The sequence below is a fragment of the Lutjanus erythropterus genome, chromosome 15 (assembly GCF_056507025.1).
Source record: "Lutjanus erythropterus isolate fLutEry1 chromosome 15, fLutEry1.hap2, whole genome shotgun sequence".
In the NCBI taxonomy this organism is placed as follows: Eukaryota; Metazoa; Chordata; class Actinopteri; order Lutjaniformes; family Lutjanidae; genus Lutjanus; species Lutjanus erythropterus.
The window spans coordinates 7,933,867-7,945,686 of NC_139331.1; the positions used below are offsets into that span (position 1 = coordinate 7,933,867).

An 11,820-nucleotide genomic window follows, 5' to 3' on the forward strand; every position below is an offset into this window, starting at 1 on the left:
TTTTGGGTCATGACGCAAACCACCTTTTAAATGCTTAATAAAGAAAAGCCTGAACACCCCCTCAGTACTGTATTTCCAGTCATCAATCTGACCTCTGTCAGTACTGGAGGCTGTGTCCCAGTTTAATGAAGCTCAGTGTAAGTTCAATCAGGAAGACCTTCTATTACGCTGCCTTCATTCACAACTTTCCTTTACTCCGTCTCTCTCTTCCTATTCCCTCTAATCAGCGGGTTGTGGGCGTTCACCTTCCTCTTCACTATCCAATCAGATTTTGCCACGGTCGCAATAGCCAGTCAATTTGCTGCTGCCAAACTTTAAATCGCCTCTGTCTTTGCTCCATCAGTTGTCATTCAGTCTGTCGAACGACTGCCTCATGTTTTACTCACCATTTTGCTGCTTGGTGCTCCTCAAGCCAATCCTACCATGACCTCGATTCCTCGAGGGCTCCAGCTCCAACTTCCTCCCTCTCTTCTGATGGCCCACATCGGCCTGTCTGCGGCAGCTCCTCCAGACGAGGCTGAGCTCTCTTTATCCCATATTTGTGAACCAGCATTTCTCCTGCAGCGGGCTTTCCACTCTCCCAAATGTGAGTTGGCCGAACAAGTGCAATGTTCATCAGAGTTCGCTCCCCGGGCAAGTTTTGATTGCTCCTCTGCGCTATAAGAGATTTATTTTATTCAGTGTCATGCCAGGTTTAGGGGCCTGCAGGAAGTGCAACGCATTTCAGTGTTATGCGACAATCAAACAGTCGTCGGCATCATCAATATCCTCTTCAAGAGATCATGCCATCATGAGGCAAGGCAAAGGCAACTTTATTTATAGCACCATTCAGACACAAGGCAATTAGGTGCTTTACAGATCTTAGAAATCATTAAAATAAAACATTAAAGGAAGATTAAATTGCATTTGAATTCATTAAGTCAAAGCTAAGTAAGATAGTATATTATTAAAAATCATTATGGGAATTGCATTTAAAAGCAAACATAAGCTAAGCAACAGCAGACAAAAATAAATAAATAAATAAATAAATAAATAAATAAATAAATAAATAAATAAATAACAACCATAGCTCAGATTATCATAAATAAATAAAAAGTTACATATTGACTTCACTGGTAAGCTGTAGTACGTAATAGTGTTTAAGCCCTGTTTTAAATGAGCTGACAGTTTAGCTGACCTCAGGTATTCTGGAAGTTTGTTCCACAGGGGGAGCATAGAAAGTAAAGGCTGCTCACCTTGCTTGGTTCAGATCCTGGGAACACTGAGTAAACCTCTTCCTGATGATCTGAGGGGTCTGCTTCTTTCGTACCAATAATCAAAGATTATTTAGGCTTAGACCTTTTAGTGCTTTATAGACAAGTAATAAGAATTTAAGTCTTGAGAAGCATCACGTGGTCTTCATCATTTACTTCATCATCACTGTCTGAAACATGCCTGATCATTCCAACTCTACAGCTGATGCTCTCTCCCATTTCAATTTCCTGACTTTCCAACAACTTTGCCCAGATGCCAGCAGTTCCCACTCAAGCTTCTAGCACTTTCTAACCCTCCCTTTTGTGTAATTATTTAGAGTCGTGGGGATTGTATGAGAAAGGGTTTAGCTGCTCCTATGCTCAAAATCCAAAATTATGCTTCGAGCACTTTGCCATGTTTCGTGTTGCTGTTTGTCCTCCTCTTAAAGCTGTTCTGTTCGCATCTGCGCCTTCTTTTGTGTTGCATGAATGTTCATCATTTCAAACCCCAGTTGTGGGCTATGGCTGACTTCAGTACATATAGAGGTTACAGTCCCTTCTTCCCCAGTCTGTTTTCAACCAGGCTAAGTGTTGTTAAGAGCGTTTTCGGTTTCTCCTAGCATACCTGATCACTCTGTCCATTCACAGTCTCTTTTTGTGCAAGATGTTACAGCTCTCAGTATGCAAATTTCTCTCTATATTGACTGGACGCAGTATTCATTACAATTTTATACCCTTCTTAGAACTAGTGAATTTTCTACTCCTTCTCAATCATTTAACCCTAATATAGTCATCACGTTAGATCTGGCTTCATTTCATCACTACCGTCAAGTCGACACTCTAATGCAGCAGCGCATGCTTCGTGTCGTGTCTTTTAATAAAAAATAAATAAATAAATAAAAAAATTGACCAATCCCTAGCCTCACTCTCCACTGTTCCTACTTCAGGGAATTCCTTATCGAACATGGGTCAACTATCTTTCAAGAAGATTCTTGTTAATGTTAAAACAGTTTTTATCAAACATAGATGTATCCAAGTTGCAGCCTGAGGAAGTGGAGGGTTTGGAGTTGCCCATAACAGAAAATGAAGTAAGGGAGGCAATTTCTGCAATGAAAAATGGGAAATCATCTGGCTATGATGGACTCCCAGTGGAGTATTACAAAGTATATATAGATATCCTTGCCCCAGTATTGCAAAAGGTTTATCAGGGGATGTTTAAAAAGGGATATTTAGCTCCAACTTTTAATGGAGCCTTAATTTCACTTATTCCTAAAGTAGATAGAGATGTAGCTGACCCCTCCAATTTTAGACCCATCAGCCTGCTAAATCTTGACTGTAAAATTCTGACTGAGCTATACGTTTACAGAATCTGTTGCCAAGTATCATTCACATATATATGTGCCTTGTATTCCTGTATGGCCGGGAATTAATATATGTATGTCATGTACCTGTTAGAATCACCAGTACAGATTTGAACCCAAATGCACGACAAAGACTTTTTTTTCAGGCAAAGTCCTTTTTTACTAGAAAGTTCAGGCGGAGTCAAAAAACAGGAAATCAGTCCACAAGGCAAACAGATCTGACAAGGAGCAGGCAGGGAATCAAGAGTCCAAAACAGGCAGGCAGGATCCAAAAATTCTGTCTATTTCCAATGAGCAGGCAAACGTTGGCATTGCCTCCCTATCCTGTCTTTTCTAAAAAAAAACAAAAAAACATCCATGCTGCATCTGTCCATTTCCAACGACCAGGTGATTACCAGCATTGCTTCCCTAAAATGAAAAAAAAAAAAAATAGCAACAAGTGTCGTCTATCTCTTTGCATCTGTATTTTTTTCATTTGATTGTAGACCTTTATTTCTTTAGTTGGCCTGACCTTCCAACCCTATCCAGTTCACCCTTTTTTCATTCTAACTTGTTATGACCCAGGTCGTGAAGAGTGTTACTGTATGGCAATATATTATGTCAATGTTGTTTCCCCCTCCTTGCTGGAGGGTGGTGTTGTGTTCTTATTTGTGCTCTTTCCTCAGCATGGGCGTCGGATGATGACTGGCTCTGAGGCTGAGGCCGCCTACTTAAAAATGGCACCTGCCAGCGTCGGAGTGTCTCCTCTGTTTCCCGACTCCCAACCAGACCATGCCACGCCGTCCGTTTGTGCGGTGCGGCCTGGAGAAGGCTGACGCTGTGATTAATGTGTTGCCTGATGCAAATGTAAATACTGAACAGAGAGCAGTCCTGGTAGCGGTAGGGGTAAGAAGCCCGTTTATTTTGTAATCCCTCTTTTCTCCTGTTTATGTTAGGGAGTAAGATAAGATACCTGTATTTCGGTTATTTTATTTTATAGGTATGTCACACAAGGGTGTGAAGGTTCTTACTAATACCAGCACTTGATATTTCCACTGTTAAAAAATGACTCGTTTGGTGGCTTTAAAAAAAATTATTTAAAACCAATAAAAACACGGCATTTAGAAATGCAGGTATAGCGGAACAGTTGCCCAAATTTCTATCAACCCCCTCTGTACTGTAACAAGAGGGGAATAAACTATTTCAATGTGGACCAGTGTCTCGGAAGATCTAGTTTGCTCTGGGAGAGGATGGATACCAAGCAACACAGGTGAAGCAAGACACGAGACTCAGCAGGTACGGTTAAGAAAATACAGAACATTAATTCTTTAGTTCCGTTTTTTTTTTCCTTTCCTTTTTGTTTTGTTTTTTTCTTTTTTTGTGTTTGTTTTTTGATTTAAAGTGAAAGATTCACAACAAAAAGACAATAGAACAATTTTGCAAAGTTTACAGCATACACCATGAAAAAATAATAACCTCTTTTCTTCTCCTTTCAGGTTTACCCAGGAATCCACCTGTCAGGTAAGTATTTAACTCCTAATTTTGTTTAATTTGAATGCTATGTTAGTTGCAAGGCACTCATTAATTTTTCCTATTTTATAGTATTTTAGTTCACTAAATCCTATTTAAAGTGCCTCTAAATACACAGATGACTACTTTTAACTTTTAGTTGTCCCTGTTTATAACTCAAATTAAGTACTTAATTGTCCCCTTAATGGAACCAATTAACCTCAAAATAGATAAAATATTTACCTGGGTACCCTATTGGTGTTGCTCTTGCTGCATCAACCTATATTTCTCACACAGACAACAGCTTACAATATAGAAATTCACAAAACTAATATTTTGTGTACTCCAGTTATATTGACACTAAACTCAAAATTGAGAATCCAATTTCAATACACTCAATTGGTTTGATTTCACCCAATTTCAACACTGGCTAGTGCAGGTAGAGCAGCACCTACAAACCAAAATACAAAGGGATGAGCAACAACTGATATAACTTATAAACACTATGAACATTCAAGAACAGTTCAACCTTGGTCTCAATAATGAGGTAGCAAATCAAAGGTTCAGTTTGATAAGTCACTGTAGAAGTCCACTCACAGCAATCAGTTCAACTCAGGTTGAGTTGTATTCCTTTAAGGTCAGGTTCAATGCCAAAGTATTTCTTGCTTAATCAAATTCCTTGTGGTCTTACATGAAGCAGTGGTTGTAATGTTCCACAACCTTACTGGAACTTCTTATGGTCCGATGCGAGGTGGTTGTGTGTGTTTATCCTACCACTGTTAGTTGAAAGTCAATAATTCAAGCTTCTCTCTCTCTTCTCTTCTGGATCCGGTTCATGGGCATGGCTCGCCACTCCAGGACCAACTACACTTCTCTGTGGAACTGAAGACTTCAGGGGTCTTGCTGGATCACACTCTTAGAAAGGAGACCTGGCCTTGCAGTCACAAAGCCAGGAAAAATGTCACTCACAATTCACTGTGTCACTGCGTCAACACACATCTGCTCCGCTCCCTGATCAGGTAGGAAGAGAACGTGCCGTGCCTCAACACGATCATATCAACTACATGAGGGGTGGGTTTGACCCCTTGATTGACTTGGGTACTGCCAACAAAATCATCTGTGAAAAACTTTCACAGGATCAGTTCCTCCAACCATAGATTCACCTTCCTGCGACTTCTAATTATTATGTCACTCATAATTTCTACAAAATAGTGACATATTTAATTAGTTGCAGGCTATATTAATTGAATAACCTCACTTTTTTCTTTTTTTTTTTCCATTATTATTATTTCTGTTTTTTACAGTTAAGTAGTAGCATGAAATGACTACTTATTTGTCTTAAATCACATTTTGGACTTGCTTCCCTCTTCCAGTCCTCCTCGATACCTGTGTCTAAGCACCTTAAAAAGAGAGCACTGACCTGTGTTGGCCAATCATGAGTCTTGGGGAGTGTGGTCAATAAATCAGTCCCCTTCCTCCTTTGTCCACACAGCATGCCAATCTACATTCTCCTTACGCATGCAATACAAAAATAAAACCATAAAAACATGCAAATATAGAAAGTGATAAAAACAATAAATCCAAAATATAGATCTAAATATGGATAAAACTCATCAATAAATAAAGCAGTATAAATAATTAAAACATGCATTAGAAATAAAACAAACTCAAACAAAGCATGTAAATTAACAGGAGGTCTCACTCTGACAGGTAGGTAAGTTAGTTAATTTAACCCCAGATCGTTTTGTTTGTTATTTTGGGCCATGCTCAACCTGACGTCTTTCTACCATGTTTTTCTGATGTGAGTGATGAATAAATCATTCTTTGTCGGACTGCACCTGCCGTGGCACTGGTCATCCTTGGGAGTGGGGAAAGAGAGGAGACACTTTTGTGTTGTGCTCAGGCTTTCCCCCGAACCGGGCATAACAAACTGTTTTCTACTCCTCTCCTCAGGCATACTTTTTCTTTCACCAACCCTCTGGTCTTTCAACCATTCTGTGGCTGCCTTCAATTTTTTTTTTGGGGGGTGGCTTTTTTCCTTTCAGTCAACCCTACTTCCTTTCTTTGCATGCAGCTTGATTGTGGTAGACCCCACATCGGCTGTGCTCACTCACCTCTGCTTTGCATGATCCTAGCTATCTATTTCACCCAGTCCATAGCATTCTGACCACATTTTCTTTGTTGCTAACTACCATCTCCTTTTCAGCTTGATCATTTTCATATTTCTGTGCCTAATTCTTATGGTTCATCTCATTAGAATCGTGCGTCTGCTGAGGTAAGGATGCATGGTTTAACTTTATTATGCCTGTGATGTTGAACACTAGTGCATGTGGTGAAAGCCCCCTGCTGTGTTCAGGAGCAGCCTCTAAACGCGAACAAAATGTGGAATCTGTTTCAGCTCAATATCATGACTTTGAACACACCAAATGACTTGATTAAATTAATTTAATTAGATTGAAATGTGAATAATTGTAAAATATCACTTACATGATGCTGTTCATTCAGACAACAGATCACAGGCTGCACTTGGTATTTAATCCTCAAGTTGCATGCAGCCTGTACAGTTTCTATTACCTTCATTATCATGTTGATTAATGTTGGAATGACGATCTCCTGCCTGAGTAATAATTATTAATACCACCAGATAATAAACTGAAGATAATAAACTGTCAAACTACTAAATACGAATTTGTGCATAAATAACTGCAGAAAATAACAGAAAAACGTAACAAACAAATAAACAAAGGCAGGATCAGCACCTTGGAAAGTGCTGTGGCATCAGTGCCTTGAGAGAGTGCAGCGGTACCAAAGGCTTACACCTCAGGAAATGCTCTCAACCCTTATGATGCACTTCCCACATACATGTCTTCCAAATTTTTTTTTATATTTCTTTTTTTTTTTTTTTTCTGTCTGTGTCACTATCACGCAAAGTTACATTATGGACAGAAAAAGAAGAGAGACTGGAGGGTCCTAACAGAACTGGAGTCTGGTGAGCACAGAGTTCGGTCAGAGGCAGCTAACTATCTGTTAGCTAGTTGCTCCTTAGCTTTTGGTTGGCTGTTTAGGGTGAATAAATGCACACAAGTAATGCAAATAACTACAAATGTACCCCAAGTGATCAGGCAGTGACTTGCACGAGTAACATAAGGAAAATATTCACTTCACTTTCTATGTAAATGCAACATTTAAATGTATATAATCAACAAATAGTCACAAGTTTTCTCAGGTTTGTCAGAGGGCCCACATGTTGTGAATGTCAACTTCTCAAGTTTGAGTTGTTGCATTACTGTTACTGTGTCCAACTTGTGGATGTGGAACCTTCCAGTTGACAATGATCAGTCTCTGTGCTTAATAGAGCCACAAATTCGATTGTTTTGAGATGAGCTGCAGAGAGATTATCATTGTTCTCTCCTGCTATGGTAAAAATAGCTATCATACAATCTGGCTGAATGACCATTTTGAAAATATCTGAGTGTTTCAAAGATTGAACTCTAATAAGTGTGCTGATTAGAACAAAATGAATGTGCTAGAGGGGCAGGTGAGAGTTGGCATATGATCAACAAGGCCATCCCAGGCACAGACTGTGTCTGTATGCGCTCTCTCAAGGCTAATTTGCATTGCTCACACTCAACTCTTCCTCCTATGCTGACTGCAGGGTCTCCAATGCTGAGTTTTGTAAACTGGACAAGAAATTCTACTTAAAATACTGTATATTGTACCCCTTTTCTGAGGGAAAACATAGATTCTATGGGTGACTCATCACTTAAATTGGGAAAGGAACATATGTTTAATATAACTGCAATCCTGAAGGAATCTGAAAAATGGAATCTGGCATGTAAAATTATTTTGTTTTTTCCAGAACCTAACCAAGTAGTTTTGTTGCCTAAGTGTGATATTAACAGTGAATGCTGCCTTACTATAGATCTTATCTCCACAAAAGTTAATGGAAAGAACTGAGGCTTACAAAACTGGACTTTGTGTATAGATAGCATTATAGCATGATCTACCAGATTTAAGAGACCACTTTTAGTAACTAAAAGTTTGTGTTCTGATTTTTAATGGTCTCTTATGAGTTCTCCAAGTTTATGGCAGTATAATTCTACATTGTACTCCACAGAGTACCCCTTTGAAAGGCTCCCTTGACCATGATATGCTAATGAGCACAAAACAACAACTCTGATCCAATATAGTGCTCACTTTGACACAGCAAGAGCTCCCATCAGTACAGATGCACAAACCAAACAGACACAGTATGAAACACACAGATCACTAACATTAACTTAAAATGTCTCTCTACAGGAAACTGGTTAACATTTTTGTTTTTTTTTTAAATTGTATCCATGTTGTTGCAAATGTTATCTCACTACATCTGATCATTAATTCATGGAACTTGGCTTTTTTGTCAACAGCTCTGATGGATTGAATTTTGACGATAAATCTCTCTGTTTTGCACCAAAGGATGCACTTGATGCACCAGCAATCACCACCACCACATTAATGTTTTTATATATTTTCATCTGTTCTGTATCGTCTATTATAATATGTGGGAACCTTCTTGTAATAACCTCCATCATTTACTTCAAACAGCTCCACACTCCTACAAACTTCCTCATCCTCTCTCTTGCTGTAGCTGACCTGCTTCTTGGGATTTTACTTTTGCCTTTTGGTGTGATACCGGTTACGATAAGCTCTTGTTGGGTACAAATTGAACTTGAACTCTATCTGTGCTCATCTTCTATTTGGAACTTGTGCTTTATTTCTGTTGACAGATATTATGCTGTGTGTCAGCCTCTGAGGTACAGAACTAAAATAAATGTCCGTGTTATTCTGATCATGATCCTGGTGAGCTGGACTTTACCTACTCTGACCAACTCAATGATAGGTTTACAAGAATGTTTTGGTTTTTATCCTCCAGCTATCATAATGTCTCTCGTCTACCTAAAGATTTTGACAGTGGCACAGAGACAGGCACGCAGCATCCAGAACACAACCTGTCAGAGAACAAAGTCTGAAAGTAAGATGGAGAGAAAGGCCACTAAAACTCTGGCTATTGTGATGGGAGTTTTTCTGATCTGTTGGTTTCCTCACTTTCTTTGCTGGACCTTAGTCATTTTCCTTCATTACAAAGTACCAATTGTTATGCGTTCCATATTTAAGTGGCTTGGATGGTCAAATTCAATGCTCAATCCATTCATCTATGGTTTCTTTTACAGCTGGTTTCGATCAGCTTTCAGAATGATCATTTCTGGGAAAATATTTCAAGGTGATTTTACTCATTCTAAGCTCTCTTGACTCATGACTTGGAGATATTCATCCCTAGTTTGCCTCTGGAAAAAAGTCTTTCTACCAGAAGACATAAAAATGTTCACTGTACTATGCATAAAGTATCAGTATGTACAGCTCAGTGCACAGATAGCAGTGCATAGTAAACATTACATACAATAATCTGAATCTTAATGTCTGTAAATAAACACAGGATCCCCTTATTGTTTTCTCATTTCTTATGACATGTATTCAGTCATAGATGCTGCATAATTTCAGCTTTTGTTTTTGAAAAAACAAAGTATTTCTTGCATATGAAATTGTGTAGATTATAATGAAGAAGGATAACTTCCACTTTTCCTGCCACAAAAGGAATTAATGAATAGTGGAGTTCTTGTTTGTGTGTTCAGACAAATTTATGGATGTAGACTTTAACATAATTTACAGTAGAATAACTTTTTTGTTCAAGTTTAACTCTCAGGAAGATGCTCAGAATCATCAACTTAGCAGAGAAATTGTCCACTTTTGTGGCTCATGATGACCATGGCGATTTACTGTGTGTTTTTCACACTGTAGTTTGTGTCTTAGGTGACTCTGACCAAGCAAAATGGAAATCAATTGATTGACACTTTTTTTTCTCAGGAAGGAGGGACAGATATGCCAATTTAGTTTGATGGTCTAAATTGATTAGTTAGTAATGGAGAGAAGGCAGATTTACATCTGAAGAGCTAAAGAGGAGCAAAAGTTACACAGAAATGAGAATAATTCTGATCACATAAATTTATATTAGATAAAGAACTTAAACGTTCTGCTCTTTCTGTTCCTGGCAGGATGGAAGAGGTTCCAATTATTTTTCATATTGTAACCTGTAAAAATGCACAACTAAAATGTAATTGCTTATTGTAAAAGCAGTGAAATGTCTGATTTGTCTGTAAATCCTTGCACCACGTGAATTTATTTGTTTATTCATTAACTGGCCCCTGGACTCCTGTCATTTTGCAAAAGTGGCTCCTGGACAAAAGCAAGTACAGTAACCCAGTTATAGGGGTTCCTGCAGCAATAAAAAAGCTTAAAGCTCATACTGACCCCACAGACTAACACATTCACAATGCAATCAGTATGTGGTGTCTTTATTAAGCACAAATTAATTCAGATTGATGTGACATGTAAACATAAGATGAACTGAAATAATAAGGGCTCCTCTCCAAGATGGTGTAACAAGTGCATCTAGTCAGGGTGAAGTAAAGAGCAATTTAATACTCAGACACAATATCTGTCTTTGTCTCTTATTCCAAATGATTATTTGTCACTTGGAAATAAGAACCTCCATGTACGTCTGGAGAAGAAGCACATGAGACTGAAGAGAAATTGTTTACACTGCAGTTTATACTTGAACATTTGAATATCACTCTTTGTTATGAACAATTGCACGTTTAGCAACAAGTTCAGAGCACAGACTACAGCACAGCTGGTCTCCAGTCTCTCTGGGGTTCTTATAACATAACTGTCTTTTACTATCTGTACTTGATCTGTAACACTTGATGTGAGCAAGGCCTCACTCTTCTCCCCCTCTTCACCTTTACATGTTCCCAGTCCTTTCATGGAAACAGGCCCCAGTAATTATTGTGTCATCTCCACATGGAGATAATGATGATCAATTATCAACAATGATTGTAGAACATGATAATATGAGATTGAAAACATTTGGATATATTGAGTATAACTTACAAGATAAGGAAAATGGTTGATCCAGAATATATTTTGACCGATAATACCAACAACACCTGCAGCTACTACACTGATGAACATTTTAATATGAAGGTAAAGACAGATCAAACATGATAAATCATCCTTTTCAGCTGCAACTAAAAAGGCAGAAAAGAAATATAAATCCTATAGTAAACTAATATTATGAGGTCATGTAATATTTTATTATAGTATTCTTGCTTACATAAATATGTGAAATGTATTAAATAGCATTGTTATAAATTATTATAATTATCCACATTATTTTATTGACAATGACAAAAACGTAAATAATACGGCGGCAGTAGTTAATATTTTTAATAAATTATTTGTGAGTGTTGGACTTTAGCATAAAAAATTAGCATAAAAAAATTAAAGACCCAGAGTGAACTAATGATGATGATGACAGATATCCAAGTTCAATGTTTCTTAAAGCAGTAAATGAAAAGGAAATCATGGATGTTGTACACAAATACAAGAACAAGACCTCTGCTGACTAAATGAAATCAATGTGACAATGTTTAAGAAAGTCATTAACGGGATTGCAAAACCACTAATGCACATCTGTAATTTAACCTTCCGAACTGGTAGATTTCCAAGTTAAATGAAAATTGATGAAAAATGATACCACTATATAAAACTGGGGACAGACACCACATTACTAATTGCAGGCCTGGTTCTCTGCTTTCCCAGATCTCCAAGATAATAGAAATACTCTTTGTTGACAGATG

At 38.0% G+C, this 11,820-nt stretch overlaps 1 protein-coding gene across 1 annotated transcript; it reads left to right on the plus strand.

Moving 5' to 3' along the window:
• The first annotated feature begins 423 nt into the window (after positions 1-423).
• On the plus strand, positions 424-9,373 carry LOC146313993 (trace amine-associated receptor 1-like). The gene is made up of 5 exons (XM_084737038.1): positions 424-633; positions 3,259-3,387; positions 3,807-3,868; positions 4,069-4,093; positions 8,540-9,373. Exons 1-5 carry the CDS (start codon positions 424-426, stop codon positions 9,371-9,373), a joined length of 1,260 nt encoding a protein of 419 aa, XP_084593164.1.
• Positions 9,374-11,820: the final 2,447 nt, after the last annotated feature.